This window comes from Tilletiaria anomala, assembly GCF_000711695.1.
Source record: "Tilletiaria anomala UBC 951 chromosome Unknown K437scaffold_131, whole genome shotgun sequence".
Lineage (NCBI taxonomy): Eukaryota > Fungi > Basidiomycota > Exobasidiomycetes > Georgefischeriales > Tilletiariaceae > Tilletiaria > Tilletiaria anomala.
Genome location: NW_013546891.1, coordinates 1 through 16,508, shown reverse-complemented (window position 1 = coordinate 16,508; position 16,508 = coordinate 1). Strand labels below are relative to the sequence as shown.

At 55.0% G+C, this 16,508-nt stretch overlaps 9 protein-coding genes across 9 annotated transcripts; 4 read left to right on the top strand and 5 right to left on the bottom strand.

The window, feature by feature from the left end:
• Positions 1–65: 65 nt before the first annotated feature.
• On the top strand, positions 66–823 carry K437DRAFT_259673 (uncharacterized protein). The gene has a single exon (XM_013385025.1). It carries the CDS (start codon positions 289–291, stop codon positions 640–642), a length of 354 nt encoding a protein of 117 aa, XP_013240479.1. The 5' UTR covers positions 66–288; the 3' UTR covers positions 643–823.
• Positions 599–1,376, bottom strand: K437DRAFT_35604 (uncharacterized protein). The gene has a single exon (XM_013385015.1). It carries the CDS (start codon positions 1,151–1,153, stop codon positions 689–691), a length of 465 nt encoding a protein of 154 aa, XP_013240469.1. The 5' UTR covers positions 1,154–1,376; the 3' UTR covers positions 599–688.
• K437DRAFT_259671 (RING-box protein 1) lies at positions 1,023–2,180 on the bottom strand. Its single transcript, XM_013385024.1, has 6 exons — positions 1,995–2,180; positions 1,860–1,904; positions 1,755–1,788; positions 1,611–1,681; positions 1,456–1,526; positions 1,023–1,372 (listed from the first exon to the last, which is right to left on the bottom strand). The coding sequence occupies exons 1-6, from the start codon at positions 2,049–2,051 to the stop codon at positions 1,345–1,347; spliced, it is 306 nt and encodes a 101-aa protein (XP_013240478.1). The 5' UTR covers positions 2,052–2,180; the 3' UTR covers positions 1,023–1,344.
• A 345-nt stretch (positions 2,181–2,525) lies between these two features.
• Positions 2,526–3,065, top strand: K437DRAFT_229024 (uncharacterized protein; the record flags this gene model as incomplete). The annotated part of the gene is made up of 2 exons (XM_013385023.1): positions 2,526–2,830; positions 2,909–3,065. The coding sequence occupies 2 exons, from the start codon at positions 2,526–2,528 to the stop codon at positions 3,063–3,065; spliced, it is 462 nt and encodes a 153-aa protein (XP_013240477.1).
• Positions 3,066–3,126: 61 nt separating this feature from the next.
• Positions 3,127–5,518, bottom strand: K437DRAFT_296498 (uncharacterized protein). Its single transcript, XM_013385022.1, has 7 exons — positions 5,167–5,518; positions 4,991–5,095; positions 4,587–4,925; positions 4,447–4,523; positions 4,087–4,365; positions 3,723–4,006; positions 3,127–3,655 (listed from the first exon to the last, which is right to left on the bottom strand). The coding sequence occupies exons 1-7, from the start codon at positions 5,344–5,346 to the stop codon at positions 3,162–3,164; spliced, it is 1,758 nt and encodes a 585-aa protein (XP_013240476.1). The 5' UTR covers positions 5,347–5,518; the 3' UTR covers positions 3,127–3,161.
• Positions 5,519–5,768: 250 nt separating this feature from the next.
• Positions 5,769–7,828, top strand: K437DRAFT_259668 (uncharacterized protein). The gene is made up of 4 exons (XM_013385021.1): positions 5,769–6,650; positions 6,719–6,795; positions 6,874–7,610; positions 7,690–7,828. The coding sequence occupies exons 1-4, from the start codon at positions 6,035–6,037 to the stop codon at positions 7,796–7,798; spliced, it is 1,539 nt and encodes a 512-aa protein (XP_013240475.1). The 5' UTR covers positions 5,769–6,034; the 3' UTR covers positions 7,799–7,828.
• On the bottom strand, positions 7,819–9,540 carry K437DRAFT_296496 (uncharacterized protein). Its single transcript, XM_013385020.1, has 2 exons — positions 8,898–9,540; positions 7,819–8,820 (listed from the first exon to the last, which is right to left on the bottom strand). The coding sequence occupies exons 1-2, from the start codon at positions 9,477–9,479 to the stop codon at positions 7,924–7,926; spliced, it is 1,479 nt and encodes a 492-aa protein (XP_013240474.1). The 5' UTR covers positions 9,480–9,540; the 3' UTR covers positions 7,819–7,923.
• Positions 9,541–9,852: 312 nt separating this feature from the next.
• On the top strand, positions 9,853–12,201 carry K437DRAFT_281581 (putative ATP-dependent RNA helicase DHH1; the record flags this gene model as incomplete). The annotated part of the gene is made up of 5 exons (XM_013385019.1): positions 9,853–10,424; positions 10,646–10,709; positions 10,772–11,079; positions 11,157–11,878; positions 11,951–12,201. The coding sequence occupies exons 1-5, from the start codon at positions 10,246–10,248 to the stop codon at positions 12,199–12,201; spliced, it is 1,524 nt and encodes a 507-aa protein (XP_013240473.1). The 5' UTR covers positions 9,853–10,245.
• Positions 12,202–14,440: 2,239 nt separating this feature from the next.
• Positions 14,441–16,508, bottom strand: K437DRAFT_259662 (amino acid transporter; the record flags this gene model as incomplete). The annotated part of the gene is made up of 9 exons (XM_013385018.1): positions 14,441–14,669; positions 14,765–14,793; positions 14,881–15,096; positions 15,165–15,369; positions 15,454–15,695; positions 15,788–15,947; positions 16,022–16,175; positions 16,250–16,332; positions 16,408–16,508. 9 exons carry the CDS (start codon positions 16,506–16,508, stop codon positions 14,495–14,497), a joined length of 1,365 nt encoding a protein of 454 aa, XP_013240472.1. The 3' UTR covers positions 14,441–14,494.

The following is a 16,508-nucleotide window of genomic DNA, read 5'->3' as shown; positions in this document are numbered from 1 at the left end:
TGGTTGCACTACCGCTGGGTCAGGCAACAGCGCGCAGAACGCCGGCGGGCCCAATCACCTCCGTCTTCAACTCCCTCTTCCGAACTCCCGCCACCATCACCAAGCTCTCCGGGCAGACTTACCTCGGCTGCTACGCCGACAGCACCACCAACCGCAAGCTCAGCTACCTCGCCAGCAACAACCAGGTTAGCATGACTGTCGAGACCTGTGTCGGATTGTGCAGCTCGAAGAGCTATGAACTTTCCGGCCTGTAATACAGCTACTAGTGCTGGTGCGGCAGGTTGTTCAATGTCAACCTTAGGACCGCTGCTGCCGGCAGCAACTGCAGGAGCGTCTGTATTAGGGACAGCAAGGATATCTGGAGGAGAGTCGTCATACGACACCGTCGACACGCTTATCAACTCAACGAAGCTTCCGAAGTCGCTGGCCACGGTCACAGCCAACAGCCTGACGTACAACCTCATTGGCTGCCATAATGACCGCACCGACAAGGCTGGCTGCGCACTCATCGACTTCTACGCTTCCGACGCCGGCATAACCCAGCAGAAGTGCGTCCACTTTGCCAACATGAGTCTCGCCAGGGGCATCTACGCCTACATTGCCACCGAGTACGGCACTGGTGAGCGTCTTGTCCCCTTTTGAGCGATAGCGTTGCCATATGCGAACAATGTACTTAGCCGGTCCTGCACTACGCTCCGCTTTTTCGTCTTCCGTAGCATGCGGCGCCGGCCACACGCTCAAGTACGGCAGCACTGACGCTACGTGCGACATGGCCTGCAGCGGCCATCACTTCCCCATGTCGCTGACCAAGCTCATTCAGCCTTAGGCGACTGCCGCCTCCCACGACGTCGAAACACGCGTTGCATGCAACGCGCTCACGCCCCCCCCCAACAGCCACCTCGCATTTCGCGTTCTCTTCAACTTCCGAACTTCGGCATTTGTTGTTCAAGGGAATCGTATCGGGCGTAGCGTTCTCCTTAAAAGAAAGTGTTTCAATTATCCACTTGCCGTGTACTCTCTCCATTGTGACGCAAGGTGCAGTTGAAGCTGCAGAGATCCGAGTGAATGCGGCACAGCAGTGCACGGACGACAGAAGCATGCGCACGTTTTGCTCGGCAGCCCATGCAGCACGCAGCGGCTGGCTGTGCGTCATGCGCCACCATTGCGCTTACTCTGGCCCCAGTAATGCAAGAAAATTGCGGAGCTTACTACTATACAAAAGAGTGGTACAAAGTGCTTGAGTTGGCCGATGGTGGCATGTCCTTCGTCGCGCTCTGGCCCGAGTGACACTTCGTCCACGGCAGCTGCTCCGTCATGTCGTGGCTTGAAAGGGCCCTCCTGTCGTTACTTTCCGTACTTTTGAATTTCCCATCTAAATGACGAGGAAGATGGGCGGCCAGCGTCAGGAATGCCCCACGCCGACTTACCAGGTCGGGATGCGCGTGATACACTCACTCTCTGTTATCTAGCGGACAGACATGTCGGGTCTTCAGCCATCGTGAGATGCAGTGGAAATGAAAGGCATGCTACACGAGCAAGCAAGCAGCGGTAGGTCAGGTTCCCATTGGCAATTCAATCCGCAGTGCACACAATGGGCTCCAGCAGCTCACATTGCATTGCCCCCAAGCTACAGTGCACTCCTCCTGAGTTGCGCTACCTTGATTCGCCTGGCACTCGATGCCTGCAGTGTCAGAGTATTTTATATCGGTCAGCCTCGGCAGGGACCGCGAGGTTGAACACGGATGATGACTCACAAAGGTCCATGATGTGGTTGCGGCAAATGGCACACTGAAGAGAGCAGAGGCGAAGGCGTGAGGCTTAGTATCGCGACCAGGGCCCCGATGGTAGCCTGCGCTCACGTTATCAACAACGATGTCCCAGCTCCACAGACACACCGCGTTCCACTGTGAGAACACCGACACGGACATGGGAAAGATTAGTGATCGGGTCATCCTTGCTCCGCACGGCCCAGTGGTACTATGCTCTCGACATACTTTCTTGACCTGGAAGCGTGGCGTCTTGGCCTGATCCACCTCCATTACGTCGGTCATCTTGGCTTTTGCGGTGCGTAGAGCCCGGCGTATCTGACAGAGCGAATGCCGCAGACGTGTGCTTCGTGATGGGTATTTGGACCTTCAAAGGCAATTGTCGCACACGACGCCAAGCTTGTTCAGATCGCGTTATTATTTATTACCTTGCAGGGGTTAAGTTGTCCACTCAACTTGAGAGCGCGCTTTAGGCACGACAGGGCACAGTGGTAACCCGCAACTGGCAGGAGCGCGGGGGCGCAGCAGAACGCGCCGCGAGACTGGTTGCTTTTGTGCCTGCTGATGACTTCAGTCAGCTCGAAGCCTCGAACAAGTTCGAACTCTGGATGGACCCGCTGTGCTTCTTACAGTCCGGGTATAGAAATACTAGTCACTTCGACAGCACACTGAAGAATGACCCGTGGCGGTTGATGAAGGGGTTGCTTCCTCGCCACGAGAGAGATCGCCCGTTGCCGTGCGAGCCGATTGAGACTCAAGATGGAGTACGGCACCAACTGCTCACTTGGGACGTGCTCCAGGCTCTCCTTCTTGCCCATCAATTGCACTTACTGCAAGGCGACCTTTTGCGAGGACCATCACTTCCCAGATCGACATACCTGTGCGGCACCATCAACCTTGGCTTCACGAGAAAGAAATGCTGCCGCGTCGCCACGTAAAGCATGCGAAGCGAAGGGCTGCGATGCTTTCACGTTAGAAGTAGATACTAGCTCGCGGACAAGTGTGGGGGGCTTTACTCACGCTGCTCCACGATGCGAGCGTTGTAGAGGATCCTTCTGTATGGCGTGAGTGTACTCTAGAATGCGATGCATGTCATCGAAATGCACAACTCGTTCTCACGGCGATGCCACTGTGGGCTTCAGACATCGTTCGTTCGGTTCGCACGACTGCAAAGCCCCAGTCATCTTGACGGAAGGGCAAAAGAAGATACTGGCGGCCGAGGAGCGAAAACGAAAAGCCCAGGAGATCCTGAAGAAGAATTTCCCAGGCAGAGGTGCAGCTGCGAAACCCAAGCGGTAGACTGGTCAGGCTCCGTCGCAGTCGCGAGGCGGTAAAATCACTCCAACGATGCATTCGTCACACGTTGTGCAAGTCATTGTAACATACAAGACCCCGTCAAGTCGATTTTCTGCTTGGCAGCGCCATTAAGCGCCTAGAGCACTCCTCATCCAAGCCGACGACCTTTCGCCACATGCCCATATTCAAGTCTGCCTTGCCGTGCGAAAGCGCATAAAGCCTCGCGATCGCCATTCGCCGCAGCAGATCCTCTTGCCCTAGAGCCTTAGCGCCCATGGCGCCCTTGCGCGCGGCTACGAACTCCTTCTGGATCAAATCTGCCATCTCTTGCGACACGGTCAATTCCGATCGCCTGCTCTCAAGGATGAGACGGCGCCATGCGTGTAGCGAAGCAGCGCTTGGCTCAGCTACTTGGACATCGATGTGGGCTGTCGCTTGGATGGGCACATAGACGTCGAGAGAGAGGAAGGACTTTCCCTGCGAGACGACAATTACGTTGAGGTCACTGTCGAATTCGAATTCGGAATAGGGAAAGGCGTAGGGCAGTTTGCGATTCGCGATGACTGAGTTGAGTGCACGCACATTCCGCACACCTAAACACGCGTTAGAGATTCCGATCAGCTGCCACCGCCCTTGCACCAGTTTTCAAGAAAGACTTACCTGTGTCCTTGAGTTCTCCTTCGCCCATCTTGCTCTCATCAATCAGCAGCACGGACCCCTTTGGCAGCTGCAGTCTTCCCGCCTTGAGATTCTCTCCATCAGACGAAGGAAATAGCTGCTTGCTGGTGTCATTCAGCTCACATAGTGCGAGCGATTGCGAGACGACAGATGGGCATAGTAGCCCAAGAACTGAGGCGAGCGAGTTCATCAACTCAGGCGCAGCTGAAGCGTCGCAAATGTTGAGCGATAGCGAGCCGACTGCCACTCCTGCACGGGTGGAGCGACTTAAGGACGAACAAAAAGGATACGGGTCAGTCTTCTCACAATGCATGCACAGCGTCCGCTCGGATCAGGTCACACTCACACTCTCGCGGTCAACGCCAGCAAGAGAAACTCGGCAACGAGCTCATCTCCTTGGCACGCAGCTTGCAGATATGCCACCAAAGCCTCGCGTTCCTTTTCCTGCTGTTCTGCCAAAATGAGCTCCGGTGTGGCCGACACGTCCACTCGCAAGGAAGGAGGCAGCGTGTCAAAGGTGATTGAATGCGAATAGATGACATGTAGGCATGGCAGGAGCGACTCGGTGTTTGAAACAGAAGCAGAGGACGCTGCACCCGAGGATTGCCACTCAGACGTGGGGAAACTGAGATGTCCAGGATATGTAAAGAAAAAGCGGGTCAATCCGGGTACTTTGGGGGCAGTAAAGGGGTTGCTTTGGACTTACGGTGAACTGCTGAGAACGCCCACTACTTCTACCACGTCCGTGACGCCCATTGTTTCGGAAATTGAAGCGTCGTAGATCTTTTAAGTAAAACCGGTGTGTCAACGCAGAGTGCTTCAGTTGCTCTAACCGGAACAGCGCACCTTAAGCAATGCGCCTATCGTTCCGTTTTCGCCTGCCAAAGGCTGCTTCATCTTCATGCTTGTGCTTGTTTCCAACATCGTGCCGGAGGGAGCGTCATTCCAAGCTTCTGCGTGCCAATCGGTCTCGCCAGGAACGCTGACGGCGTACATGGACGTGCGCTCGGCAAGATTGGAGTACTCGTCTGGCAAGAGTGCAGGCGCTGGCGTTCCGCCACTAGCAGACGAGTCGGTTGCTGAGGCGGAGAAGTCACCCGCGCCAAAGTAGCCAGACAGCTTGCTGTCAGCTGGGCTGCTTGCTGTTGTACTTGGTAGCGTTTTCAGAAACATCTCGGTGCCAAGCTGCGCAAAAGGCGACCATCAGAATCTTTGATCAACAGCAAATGTCCTTCGGCAGCTCAACTCACTCCGGTGTCCTGAATCATGCATCTCCATCGCACCAGTTTTGGTTGCTGAGCTGGCGAAGAGCCCGCTGCGCCATCTCTGGAGAGCACCGCAGCAAGTGTTGGGATCTGCAAAAGCGGCGTACCAATCAAACAACTTAAGGACGTCATCGGATTCGGCCAGGCTAGATTCAGCTCACTTTTGCGAAGCTCTCTCTGCTGCCCGTAAAAATCTCTTCAAATTTCTTGGCAGCTGTGGCCGGCAGGGTGTCGAGATTGGCAGGGCCTCCGTTTGAGGCAATTTGGTCGAGTAGGGACTGGATGAGCTCCAGAGGCTTGATAAGCGCACGTGAGAAGTCAGTATCCGCTGGTACCACCATCTTGATCGAGCGTTGTTATTCTCTTGCCAGAGTGTTGATATTTGGGCACGATGTCTGATTAGCTGCTGTCCAAGAAAGCAGGGAGAACGTTGACTAGAAGAGGCAACAAGTCTGGTTGAAGCGAATGGGCCGAGCAATAGGAGCAGCTTGCTTCCTGACGACTTGCCCTTCCGGCACATCGAGATCTGAAACAGAACGAGAAAGGACGCGACAACGACGCGACGCGTACTTAAACGAGCCCTGGTCCAACGCTGCGCGTCTTTTCGGCCGAGAGCCCTCTTGACTTCAAACGCTGCAAGCTTGACAGGAGAGGGTCGCGTCATCGAATCGAGGACGAGACTCGCCACTCGACAGAGATGTTAGATGACGACGACGATGGATCGCAGATGATGTCGTCTGCTGGTGATATGATCGAGCGAGCTGGACGCTATCTTTGGGGGACCTCGTCTCGTATTGATGTCCTCCTCGCACCCTCCATCGTGAGTTTCAACAGATCAACTGTCCCCTTTTCCTCTTTAATCAATTCATGCAGCCACTCTGCCAAGTGCAGGGCAGTTTGGTCCGAAGAACAATTCATTTGCGTCTTCGTATCGCGGCACTGCGCAAGCCTCGGCTTCTAAGAACGGCGTACGCTATTCGCTCACCTCGACCGACCTTCCAGGCTCGCTGTCCCATCAATCGAAGCATCATGGAGCAGACAGGCTTCGCTTCGTTCACCACCGTGAACTTTTACTCCGGTTCCAAGCTGAATCGCCTCTCCTGGCTGCGAACTTCTTCGGAATTCATTAACGCAGCTCTGACATCGGACGACTCTCGCTTCGTCGTTCTCAATCGGCTCAACCCACTGGTTTACAAGGGCGGTGACCGCAACTCCTTGCTGGCAACCCTGAGCTGGAAAGACGTCAAGGACTGCATACTGAGTAGCGTCAAAGCCTCTGGTGGGGATCCACACACGACCGGTGACGCTGTTCAAGTCTTTGGGCCGGACGCGTACGGCTTGAAGCTTCCTGAAGGAGCTGACGAGGAGACGGTCAAAGAATTCAAGAAGGCGACCGACTCCATTGGACCCAGTACCCTTGCACTGGTGTTCCTAGGTGTGGATGAATCCCAAGTGCCCACCAAGTCGCTTCCTGGAGACCTGGCGGGGACGAAGCAGCAACCTGCAGGCACTCCCTATTTTGCCCTCTCTCTCAACTTCACTCCACCCTCCCCGACTGGAAAGGAATGGCCCATGGCGGCTCTAAAGAAGCATTTAGAGGAGCACCCCGACTACGACTTCGTCGATACCAGAGCACTCGCGCATGGTGCGCAGGCTCGATTATGGCATGATCAAGAATTCGGCAGTGACTGACGCCCTCTCCCCCACTTCTAGCGGGCACATGGCCCAAGTCGGACGCTGCCATCCTTGCTCACGCCAGGAGCCTGATCGATTGGAATGAAAGGCACCATGTGCGTCATTGAGGATGTTGTAGAAGGCATCACATTTTGGCACGTTGGTTGGAGACTCATCGGGTTTGCTTTCTTTAGCATTGCCCGGCATGCTCGAGAAGGCAATACAGCCTGTGGGCTGGATATAAGCGCGGATGCTCTTCTGGCCTTCGTCAAGCGGAACAGTCGCCATTTATTACACCGTTTCTCGGCGAGCACAAGCACTTTGGGGAAGACGGTAAGGGCGACTGCCCATCCACACGTTTGCTCTCCAATTTTAGTTACCCGCGCTCGGACCCGGTCATTATCGCCGGTATCCTCAGCGCAGACGGCGAGCGGATCTTGCTTGGGCGCCAGCGCACATGGCCCAAGTCATTCTACAGCTGTTTGGCCGGCTTTGTCGAGCCTGGCGAGTCCTTAGAAGAAGCCGTTCGGCGCGAGATCCACGAGGAGGCCGGTGTCGGAGTCGGTGCCGTCGTCTACCACTCGACGCAATCATGGGCGTTCCCTTCGCAATTCATGATCGGCGTCCTGGGCTACGCGATGGAAGGGCAGGACTCGATCCGACTCGATCTGGACAACGAGCTGGAGGACGCGCGGTGGTTCACGCGCGCCGAGGTGCTGCAGGTGCTCGAGAGCAGCGCGACCAGCAGTCTTACTAAACAGGACGTGGAGAAGTTCGACGAGAATACAAGGATCCACGCTAAAGAGGATAGGAAGAAGGGAGAAGCCGAGGGGTGCCCGAGAAATGGCGATGATGAGAAGTGGGACTCGAAGGCCGCAGACGGTGTTGTGAAAGCTGGCGATCGTCATGCTGCCACACAGGCGCCTTTCAAGTACGTTTGCTGCAGAGTCCCGTGTTTTAAATACCAAGCTTCACGGTACTAATCACTTTTCCATGCTTATCCTGTGCAGGATCCCTGGCGCCACTGCCATTGCTCATGTACTGATCGCCTCGTGGGCTCGGAAGGAAGCTTACCTCCCACCACCTCCAGCCTCGTCGAGCGGCAAGGGGAAGATGTAAATGTAGAAGCGACATAGAGAGTGAAAGTGCAATGCAATATTGACGTAGATAACACGTGACGGCAACACAGGGTTACATTAATCACGAGTCAATGCGCGGCACATATGCGCGCCATGCTATGCTTCTCACCCAGCTTCGCCGAATGCAGCCTGGCGCAGGCGCCTGAAAAAGATGCTAGCAGTCTCGTTGCGCAAGCTCAGCTCTTGCTTGTATTTCGCCGGCATATTCTCGATGATTGTCGCATCGCTGCGAGCCGCAATGGGCCCAAGATACCTGAAACCCCCGATGGCGACCGCTACATGCTGTGCCTGCGATGCTGCTGACGCTGACGATGCGTCCGTTGACATGGTATGTGCAGACAAAGGGGAAGCGACAGTCCTCTTAGTTTTCTGCTGATGCTGCATGGTGGCTGCGACGGAAAAACAGAGGCAGCCTTCCAAGCCGCCCGATTCACGTGCTTCGGCCTGTGCCTTGTGATCTTTCCACACTGTACACTGGTACTTTCTGTGGGCTTGTTCCTGCTGGTGGTGGTCAGACCCATTCGAGGACCTAGTTCCGCTGGATCCTTGCTCGTGTATCGTGATGCCTGAAAGCGTCTGGAGCAGGGTAAGCTTGAAATGCAATTCGCGTAACTCCGCTCGTAGAGTTTCGCTATCAACTCTGGCGCTGATTTTGCCAGCCACATGTCCATCCATGGGGGGAAAGGCGTAGTTCGTGCCGCTTGTGGCTGCGTCTGCATCCGCCCTTCGCTCTTCCACAGGCGGCGGACTTGGACTAAGAACCGGTTCGTAGTTCCCTAATTTTTCTTGCCCATTCCTTCTCCGTGCACCTCCTCCGTCTCCCACACCTGCACCTCCCACCTGACGACGCGAGACACGTGCAGAGTCCGAAACGTTGTCGCCGTTGCGATGTCCTCCAATAGGTACCGGCCCGATACCATTTGGGCCGCGTACTAGCTGCACGGGAATTGAAGCACGATTGTGAGACACTAAAAGCAGCGATGGATCGGTCTTGTCCGAATTCTGACATGGAGGTTGCAGAAGGTAAGATAGGTGACTTGAATCACAAATTTTGGGGGTCTTGCTCGATACCAACTCACCCGAATCTCCTCCCAGATCTTCTTTTTGTCAAACTGATCCAAGTTCGCTTGGAAGTCAAATTCTTTCATATACGCCGCTGCGCATGTAGAATGTTGTGCTTCTTGTGATCGTTCGCTTTTGTTTGGCTGTCGTTGCTGCTGCTGCTGTCCGTGCTGAGCAGCACGTGTCGGTGTTTCGCTCCGAATGTGCGCACCCTTGTCCTTCTGTTTTCGCTTCTCCTTAGGCTGCTGCTTCAGTTGCACCTGTTTCTCGTCGTGCGGTCGGACTATGGTATGATCTACTGCTGCTGCTGCCGGCTTTGTCGGGGGCTGTGACAGCTCTCGCGCTGCTGGATGAAAGTCGGCCTGCGCCTGCAATTTGTCAGCCTCATCCTTTGTCAATGGATGATCAAGCAGGGGAGCCTCTTTGATCTGCAAATTGACGATATCTCCCTTGGAGAGTGTGCTGATATGCCCGGTGTGAGGGTCGCGGAAGCTCAGCGTCTGTGCTACAGGATCGACGGCGGTGATGAACCCGAAGAGGTCAGCGCCGTGCGAGAGCTGCACCTCAACAAATGTGCCAATGAAGCTGCTCGCGGCCATGCTGGAGGGCAGAGCCTGGGTCGTGCTGGGAACAAGAGCTGAGATTCTAGACGATTAGGCCTTGCGGTATTAGAAGGTGTTCGAGAGCCAAACGAAGATGACAGACACCGTTTGCTGAAGGAGAGGTCTGACTGTGTGGATGCAGCGCTGACGAGAGGGCACCACCCTCGTCACCATACCACACAGATGAAAGTTACGAACTCACGATGTGGAGACTGTAGTGTGGAATGCGCGAGCGAGGAAAACAGAGAAATAGGGTTATATGCCCACCTCGTCCTTGGGGGACTCCCCTTTAATCTGCCAAAGATGCCTATTAGAGGCCGCTGGCCGTTGATGCTGAACGCTGGCTCATCGTCTCGCCCCCGTCCGCGCGCCCTCATCAGATGTGTCTCGTTCCTTCTCCCACATGCTCTCACCGAGCTCGCTCCTCAAACCATCTCTATACTTGAGAGCATGGCCTACAACGTGAAAGTTTAGTAGCGACGACAGTTCTTCATGCAACGTACAAGCTAGTTGAGAGCGCAGCATAGCACATCTCGAAAGTTGTGTGCTTGATTGCGGTTCGCTCTTCTCATCTAACGTTCCAACATCGACATTCGACGCCGCCCAAAGGCCCAACCAGGGACGTCCCTGCCCATCCGCTCGCACCGCATCCACTCACTCGAATCGGCTCACAGAAGTAACAGAGTTGCAGTGAGAAGCGAAAGACCATCGTCAGCCATACCAGAGAGCCACGTCAGTGGTCGCAAACCTTCAATTCGCAAAGATGGCGACAGCGGGGCCAGCAGCTGGCCAGTCCGAGGCCCAGTGGAAACAGCAGGTGATGGCCACCGCACCCAAAGATGACCGGCCACAGACAGAGGATGTGACCAACACGCAAGGCCACGACTGGGAAGACTACTATCTCAAGCGCGAGCTCCTTATGGGCATATTTGAAGCAGGGTTGTGCGTGCCTAGACAGTTCTTCCCTCTACCACATCTGATCGCACTGACGCTGTCTCTCCATCACTTATCTCGACACCACGTATTGCTGTTCTGCATGCTCATCATCTCTTTCTTTCCCCTGTCTGGGCGGTCCTTGGCTGCTGTAGTGGTGAGTCCTGAACCAAATGCTTCCAGACTCAGCACCTGCTGATGCAGGCTGGTGTACACCCAGAACGCCCGAGTCCGGTCCAAGAAGCGAGCATCCCGATCGCTCTGACTGGCAGAGATATTCTAGCGCGAGCAAAGGTGTGTCTCGTTGTGAAAGTATGATTTCCTGGACAAGCTTGCTGACCAGACTTGGAGGACAGAATGGCACGGGCAAAACAGCAAGCTACATCATTCCAACCCTAGAGCGTTTGAACCCCAAGAAGAACAAGATCCAGGCCATTCTACTTGTTCCAACACGAGAGCTGGCGCTGCAGACGAGTCAAGTCTGCAAAACTCTGGGAAAGCACACCGGCGTCGAAGTCATGGTCACCACCGGGGGCACTACGTTGAAGGACGACATTTTGCGGCTCAGCCAGACTGTACACGTGCTCGTTGGAACACCAGGGAGAATTCTTGATTTGGCCGGAAAGGGTGTCACAGATCTTTCGCAATGCACCACTTTTGTCATGTGAGTATGCAGACGCGCCGTGCCTGAACGGTAGGGTATGCTCGGATATTGACTGTTGCGCGGATTGGCTACAAAAGGGACGAGGCAGACAAACTGCTATCCCCCGAATTCACTCCAGTCATGGAACAATTGCTCGCCCTATTACCCAAAGAGCGCCAGGTCATGCTTTTCTCCGCCACATTTCCTCTGATAGTTAAGGACTTCAAGGACAAGCACATGGTCAATCCATACGAGATCAATCTTATGGACGAGCTCACGCTGCGCGGTGTCACACAATACTACGCATTTGTCGAGGAACGGCAAAAGGTACACTGCTTGAACACCCTTTTTTCTCGTCTGCAAATCAACCAATCCATCATCTTCTGCAACTCAACCAACCGAGTCGAGCTGCTTGCCAAGAAGATCACCGATCTTGGCTACTCGTGCTTCTACTCGCACGCAAAGATGCTCCAGTCGCATCGCAATCGCGTCTTTCATGACTTCCGCAACGGCGCGTGCCGCAACTTGGTCTGCTCTGATCTCCTCACGAGAGGTATCGACATCCAAGCCGTTAACGTCGTCATCAATTTTGACTTCCCCAAGAACGCAGAGACCTACCTGCATCGTATCGGCCGGTCCGGTCGGTTTGGCCACCTGGGTCTCGCGATTAACTTGATTACCTATGAAGACCGCTTCAACCTTTACCGTATCGAGCAGGAGCTCGGCACGGAGATCCAGCCGATCCCGAGTACGATTGACAAAAAGCTCTACGTCGCCCCATCGCTCATCCACGAGAACGGCGGCCAAACTCCTGCGAATGGTCAGGCAGCGCAGCAGCAGCAATCCCAACAGGCTGGACAGCAGCAACAACAGCAAGCGGGTGCAAGCGCAGGCACTGCGCCGTCCCATCTGCAAGCCGGCCGACCCGTGATTCCAGCGACGCAAGCAGCCATGCACGCGAATGCTATCCCACAATCGCAGAACTTTACAGAGACGGTGTCCCACAGGCGAGGAGGCGACGGAGGTGGCAGAGGAGGGTACCGTGGGCGCGGACGAGGTGGGGGCCGAGGAGGCGGGGGAGGCGAAAGGAGGGGTGCGGGCGCTGGGAATGGCGCGGGCGTTCCGGCTGCTGCACGGTCGTAAGAGCAGCGAAGGATTACAGGGGGCAGAAGGGGAAGATGTGGCATCAGAAGGCACAGCCAAAAGAAGGTTGTGGTGATGGCAGTGAGCAGTAGCTGAGAAAGGAGGGAAGGGGAGGGCTTTCCTCGCTCACCGAGGCTCTCAGAAGTTTTTCCGACAACTGCTGGCGCGAGCGCGAAGGCATCAACACAAGGCGAAATGGGCGATGGCTTCGGCACTCCCGAATTTCTGCTGCGCACTCAACCTTGCAGCAAGTCATGTCCCGGAACAAATGCGGGCACGGTGATGGGGCACTTGCCACCCGAACACATATCGCTTACGATCGAGAGCACGCAGACTCGATCTTTATAGCGGCAGACAACCACATGTATGGCCTCCGCACACGCGCACACCTTTCCTTCTCCTTCTGGGGATGGAGAGATGCGCCGCGCATGTAAAAGATGGGGAAGATAAACCAAAAGAACAGGGGAACTGCTGGGCACGCACTGCTGTGCTATTCCATTTGGCAGAGAAACTTTGTGCGGCCATCTGCGATGCAAGAAGCAGGCGGCTGCACCTCCATTTGATCGCATATTGGCTGCACTACACTTCCGTTGCACGCAAGTGGATGCTTTTCTCTCCTTCGGATGGTGAAGTTCCCAATTACGATTTCTGATGTTACACCTTAACGGCCGAAGTTGGCTCACCCTTAACCAGCATCCTATGATGACCACCAACGCCTACGCTCCGTTGGGTACGTGCTCATTGATGATGCTTCCAATGAGCAGCGTACCCTCGACGCCTTCGTCACAGTAATAGGAACCGGCTGGCTGGAGGAGTGCAACTTCGTTATCGTACAGTGCGTCTTCTGCGGGCGCATGATGCCAGGTGTTCCCGACCATGTCGCCTCCGATTGAGACAACGCCTCCGTTAATGTTGTGAGAATTTTGCGTTATGTAGCGTTCGCTCGTCACCCCTGGGTCTAGGGAGAGTGGTTGCAACTGCCATTGGTAGTTGACAATGACCCAGGTCTGGGACACTCTGCCGCTTCTGCTGCTGTGAAGTGGTAGAGGAGGGGAGGGTCTCATGGTAGATGACGCTGGCGGGAACAGCACGTGAGATGCTGAGTGGCGTGGCGCCTACTGTGACGTTCATGTGCGCGACATTCTCACCGGAGGTGGTGGCTTGAACGATCGCCACCTTGCTCTTGTCCGACAACGGACCGAAGCTACCAAGGAACCAGCCAGTCAGGCCGCCGCCGGCAGAGGAGCTCGAATCAGCGCACTTGCTGTCGTGACAGAGACCACTGCTGCAGCCAGCCTGTTCATCGATTCGTAAGGGTGAGCCAAATGGCCGCATTCTTGTCAGCGCAAGGTCACGGCTGTTGGATGGGAAGTCAGCTGCTGGATTGGAAGGCTGCAGGTGAGCGATAAGGAGAGGCAGGCGTCTCCCATTTATACAGGTTCTATATATGCGTAAATATTATTCCCCGATAGCGATACCATCCCGGAAGAGAGAACGGAAGGCGAGGAGTGTGTGGATGAGGTATCGACCGGAGGCCAGGTGACGGATAAATACATCTTCGTCCAGGTGTCCTTGTCGGCTCTTTCGGCTTTGTTTATGCTTTTGTATTAGCAAGAGCTGTGCATTCTGCATGCAGGTTTATGGCTGGCGACTCTGCTGCCTGCTAAGCACACAGAGCGGTGTTGGACATCCTGATTTTCGGCCTTGATTTCGATCTTGATTTGTAGTGTTACATCTGACTGAATATGAGAACAGTCCCAATTGCTCTCCAAGATCTTGCAACGTGGCTAGGAGGAGCGTGAAACGTGGCACGGCGTGGTGTGAGGTGTGCTAGCAAGTGCCTGGCGCTGCTGGACAATTTTCATACGAAGGCACGAAACCACTGTGTTTTGTGTGGCTTTGCAGAACCTCAACACCCTCTCTACCCCAATGTGGCCCCTGGCCAAGGGTGGCTACTGGACCATGGCAGTACCCTGAACCTCTGTCGCCCAACTGCCCGGACAGTGGCATGAGGCACTCTAGAGGCACCTGACCCGTAGGGGCGCTTAGTTACTCTCACTATGAATACGTCACTGTCTTCATCTCTGAACCGACCTCGTCGTCATGGTCGGCCTTCGCTGCCGGCAGATTCGTGCTTTGTATAGTTTGCCGCTGCCTGGGGGCATCACAGATCGATCCTCATATCGTGTCCGTAACAGTGGATATCCCTCGTGATACACGGATTGTTTGAAATGAAACTAACAAGGAGAAACGCAGTAAGCTCGGTGGCTTTCATGCTAGACTACTGTTCAGATTATGAATGAAGCGACTCCTTTTTGAAGACCGTTGCGATGGTTCCATCCTGCATCTCGACCGTCGTCGGAACCAGCGCGTACTGCCCAACGTGGGGTAGGACCTTAGCCCAGCAGAGCCAGTAGAGCGCACCGCCAGCGAAGATGCCGAAGGTGACGGCGGGAGCCATGCCGTACCTGCACGAGAGAGAAAGGTATCGGAGAGTACGTGGATCAGTACAACAACGTCGACATCGGGCTAGAGCGCGAATCTACGTTAAGCGCAGACGTACCACATGTGCTCATAGACAGCATCAGCCGCCTGGAAATGAATGGCAATGAAAATAGAAGCCAGAGAAAACGGAGTGAGCTCATTTGCGCAGGAACAACCATAGTAAATGCCACTTACCTTCTTTGGCGGGATCCATGGGGTGATCACGAGAAAGAGCGAGGCGAGGGTGAAGAAGACTGCCACAGGAGAGCTGGCGCGGAATGGAGGCGACCAGTCCCGTGCCCACTCTGGCCGCAGCTTCACGGGTAAGTATGCCGTGACAAGGGCGATACCCACGGCGGCATTAACGATGTTGAGCGGGTAACTAGACAGGTTGAGCACAAAGTTATACGCCTGAAGAGTAAGGAGGGGTGCTCAGCCATCGATGAACGTGCGCAGGAGTAATGAAAAGCTACACTCACGTCGCCTGCAGGTGGAGCAAGGAGGATGATGAGGGTCATCATCGAGTGCCATGAGAGGCCAGCGAGAGGCGACTTGAAGGGACGATTTGAGGCCAGGATCTTGGAGAACGGGACGATACCCTCACGACCGAGCGCTTGGTTCAATCTGCCCTGCGCGAAGATGACAGAGAAGACGTTGGCCGTGGCGGAGAGAGCGACGAACACACTACCCAAGCAAGAAAAGAGGTCAGGCAATGCTCATCGCCGCATATGATTGGAGAGAGTGCAGTGCTGCAAAAGGCAAACTCACGAAAGAGCACGCGCAGACGACTCTCCGAACATGTGCTTGAAGAAAAGAGCAGCGATAATCTGCTCGCTACCGAGAATCTCTTCTCTCGGTACGGCGGCAAAGTAGGCGATCTGGACGAGCATATAAATGACGGTAATCGTGCCCAGCGCGAGCGGACCGGCGATCTTGATCGTGCGCCGTGGATTGCGAATCTCGCCCATGGCGTAGAACGCGTTCGAGTATCCGACGTAGCTCCAGCCAGCCTGTCATGCGAGAGAAAGCCGGGGAGGGCGAATCAGCAAATCCGATGGAGAGCCATGGTGTGCATAAGCCGCATGGCAGTAGCCAAGCTCACGTTGTAGATGCAGGCTGACACCCCAAAGATATCTCCACGGGTACCTTCGAAAGCATTGGCGAAGTTATGAGGCGCGGGGCCGATCGTGTGGCCGCCCAACGCGGCGAAGCCGGCGAAAGCGATCAGAAGCAGGATAGCGATCTTGAACGTGCCGACGATGCTGTAGCACGCAAAAGGGCCGTTAGCGATTCCGCCTTTCTGAAGACTCGTAGCAGTGACTTTGGATATACTTACTTGAGGAAGCGGAGACCCCACTTCAAGAAGGCGCTGTGGATGACCAATGCCGAGACTATCACGACCACACCGATACCACGGGAGCCCCATTCGTTGGACAGGCCACCACCTGCGCGAATAAAGTATCGGCCAGCCGTGTATGCGTTCCCAGCGGCTGAAAGAATGAGGCATGGAGCCGGAGTCAGTTAGCAAGAATGATGTGCGCACGAGAGAGTGATGGCTTCTAACCTTGACCAAGAAGAAGTGCCTGAGCACCGTACATGATGCTGACTAAGTATTTCGGTTTCCGGTACGCATGCTGCAAGTAATTCCTGGGTGCCCGCGTACGCTGTCAGTTCATTGTCCTAATCAAGTAGCGCCACAGCACAGCTTGCGAGCCCACTTACAACTCTCCACCATTACGCGGTATTGCAGTTGCGAATTCGGCGTATACTGCAAAACCTGCACCAGCAATGATCGCACCAACGACCCAATATACCAAGGACAT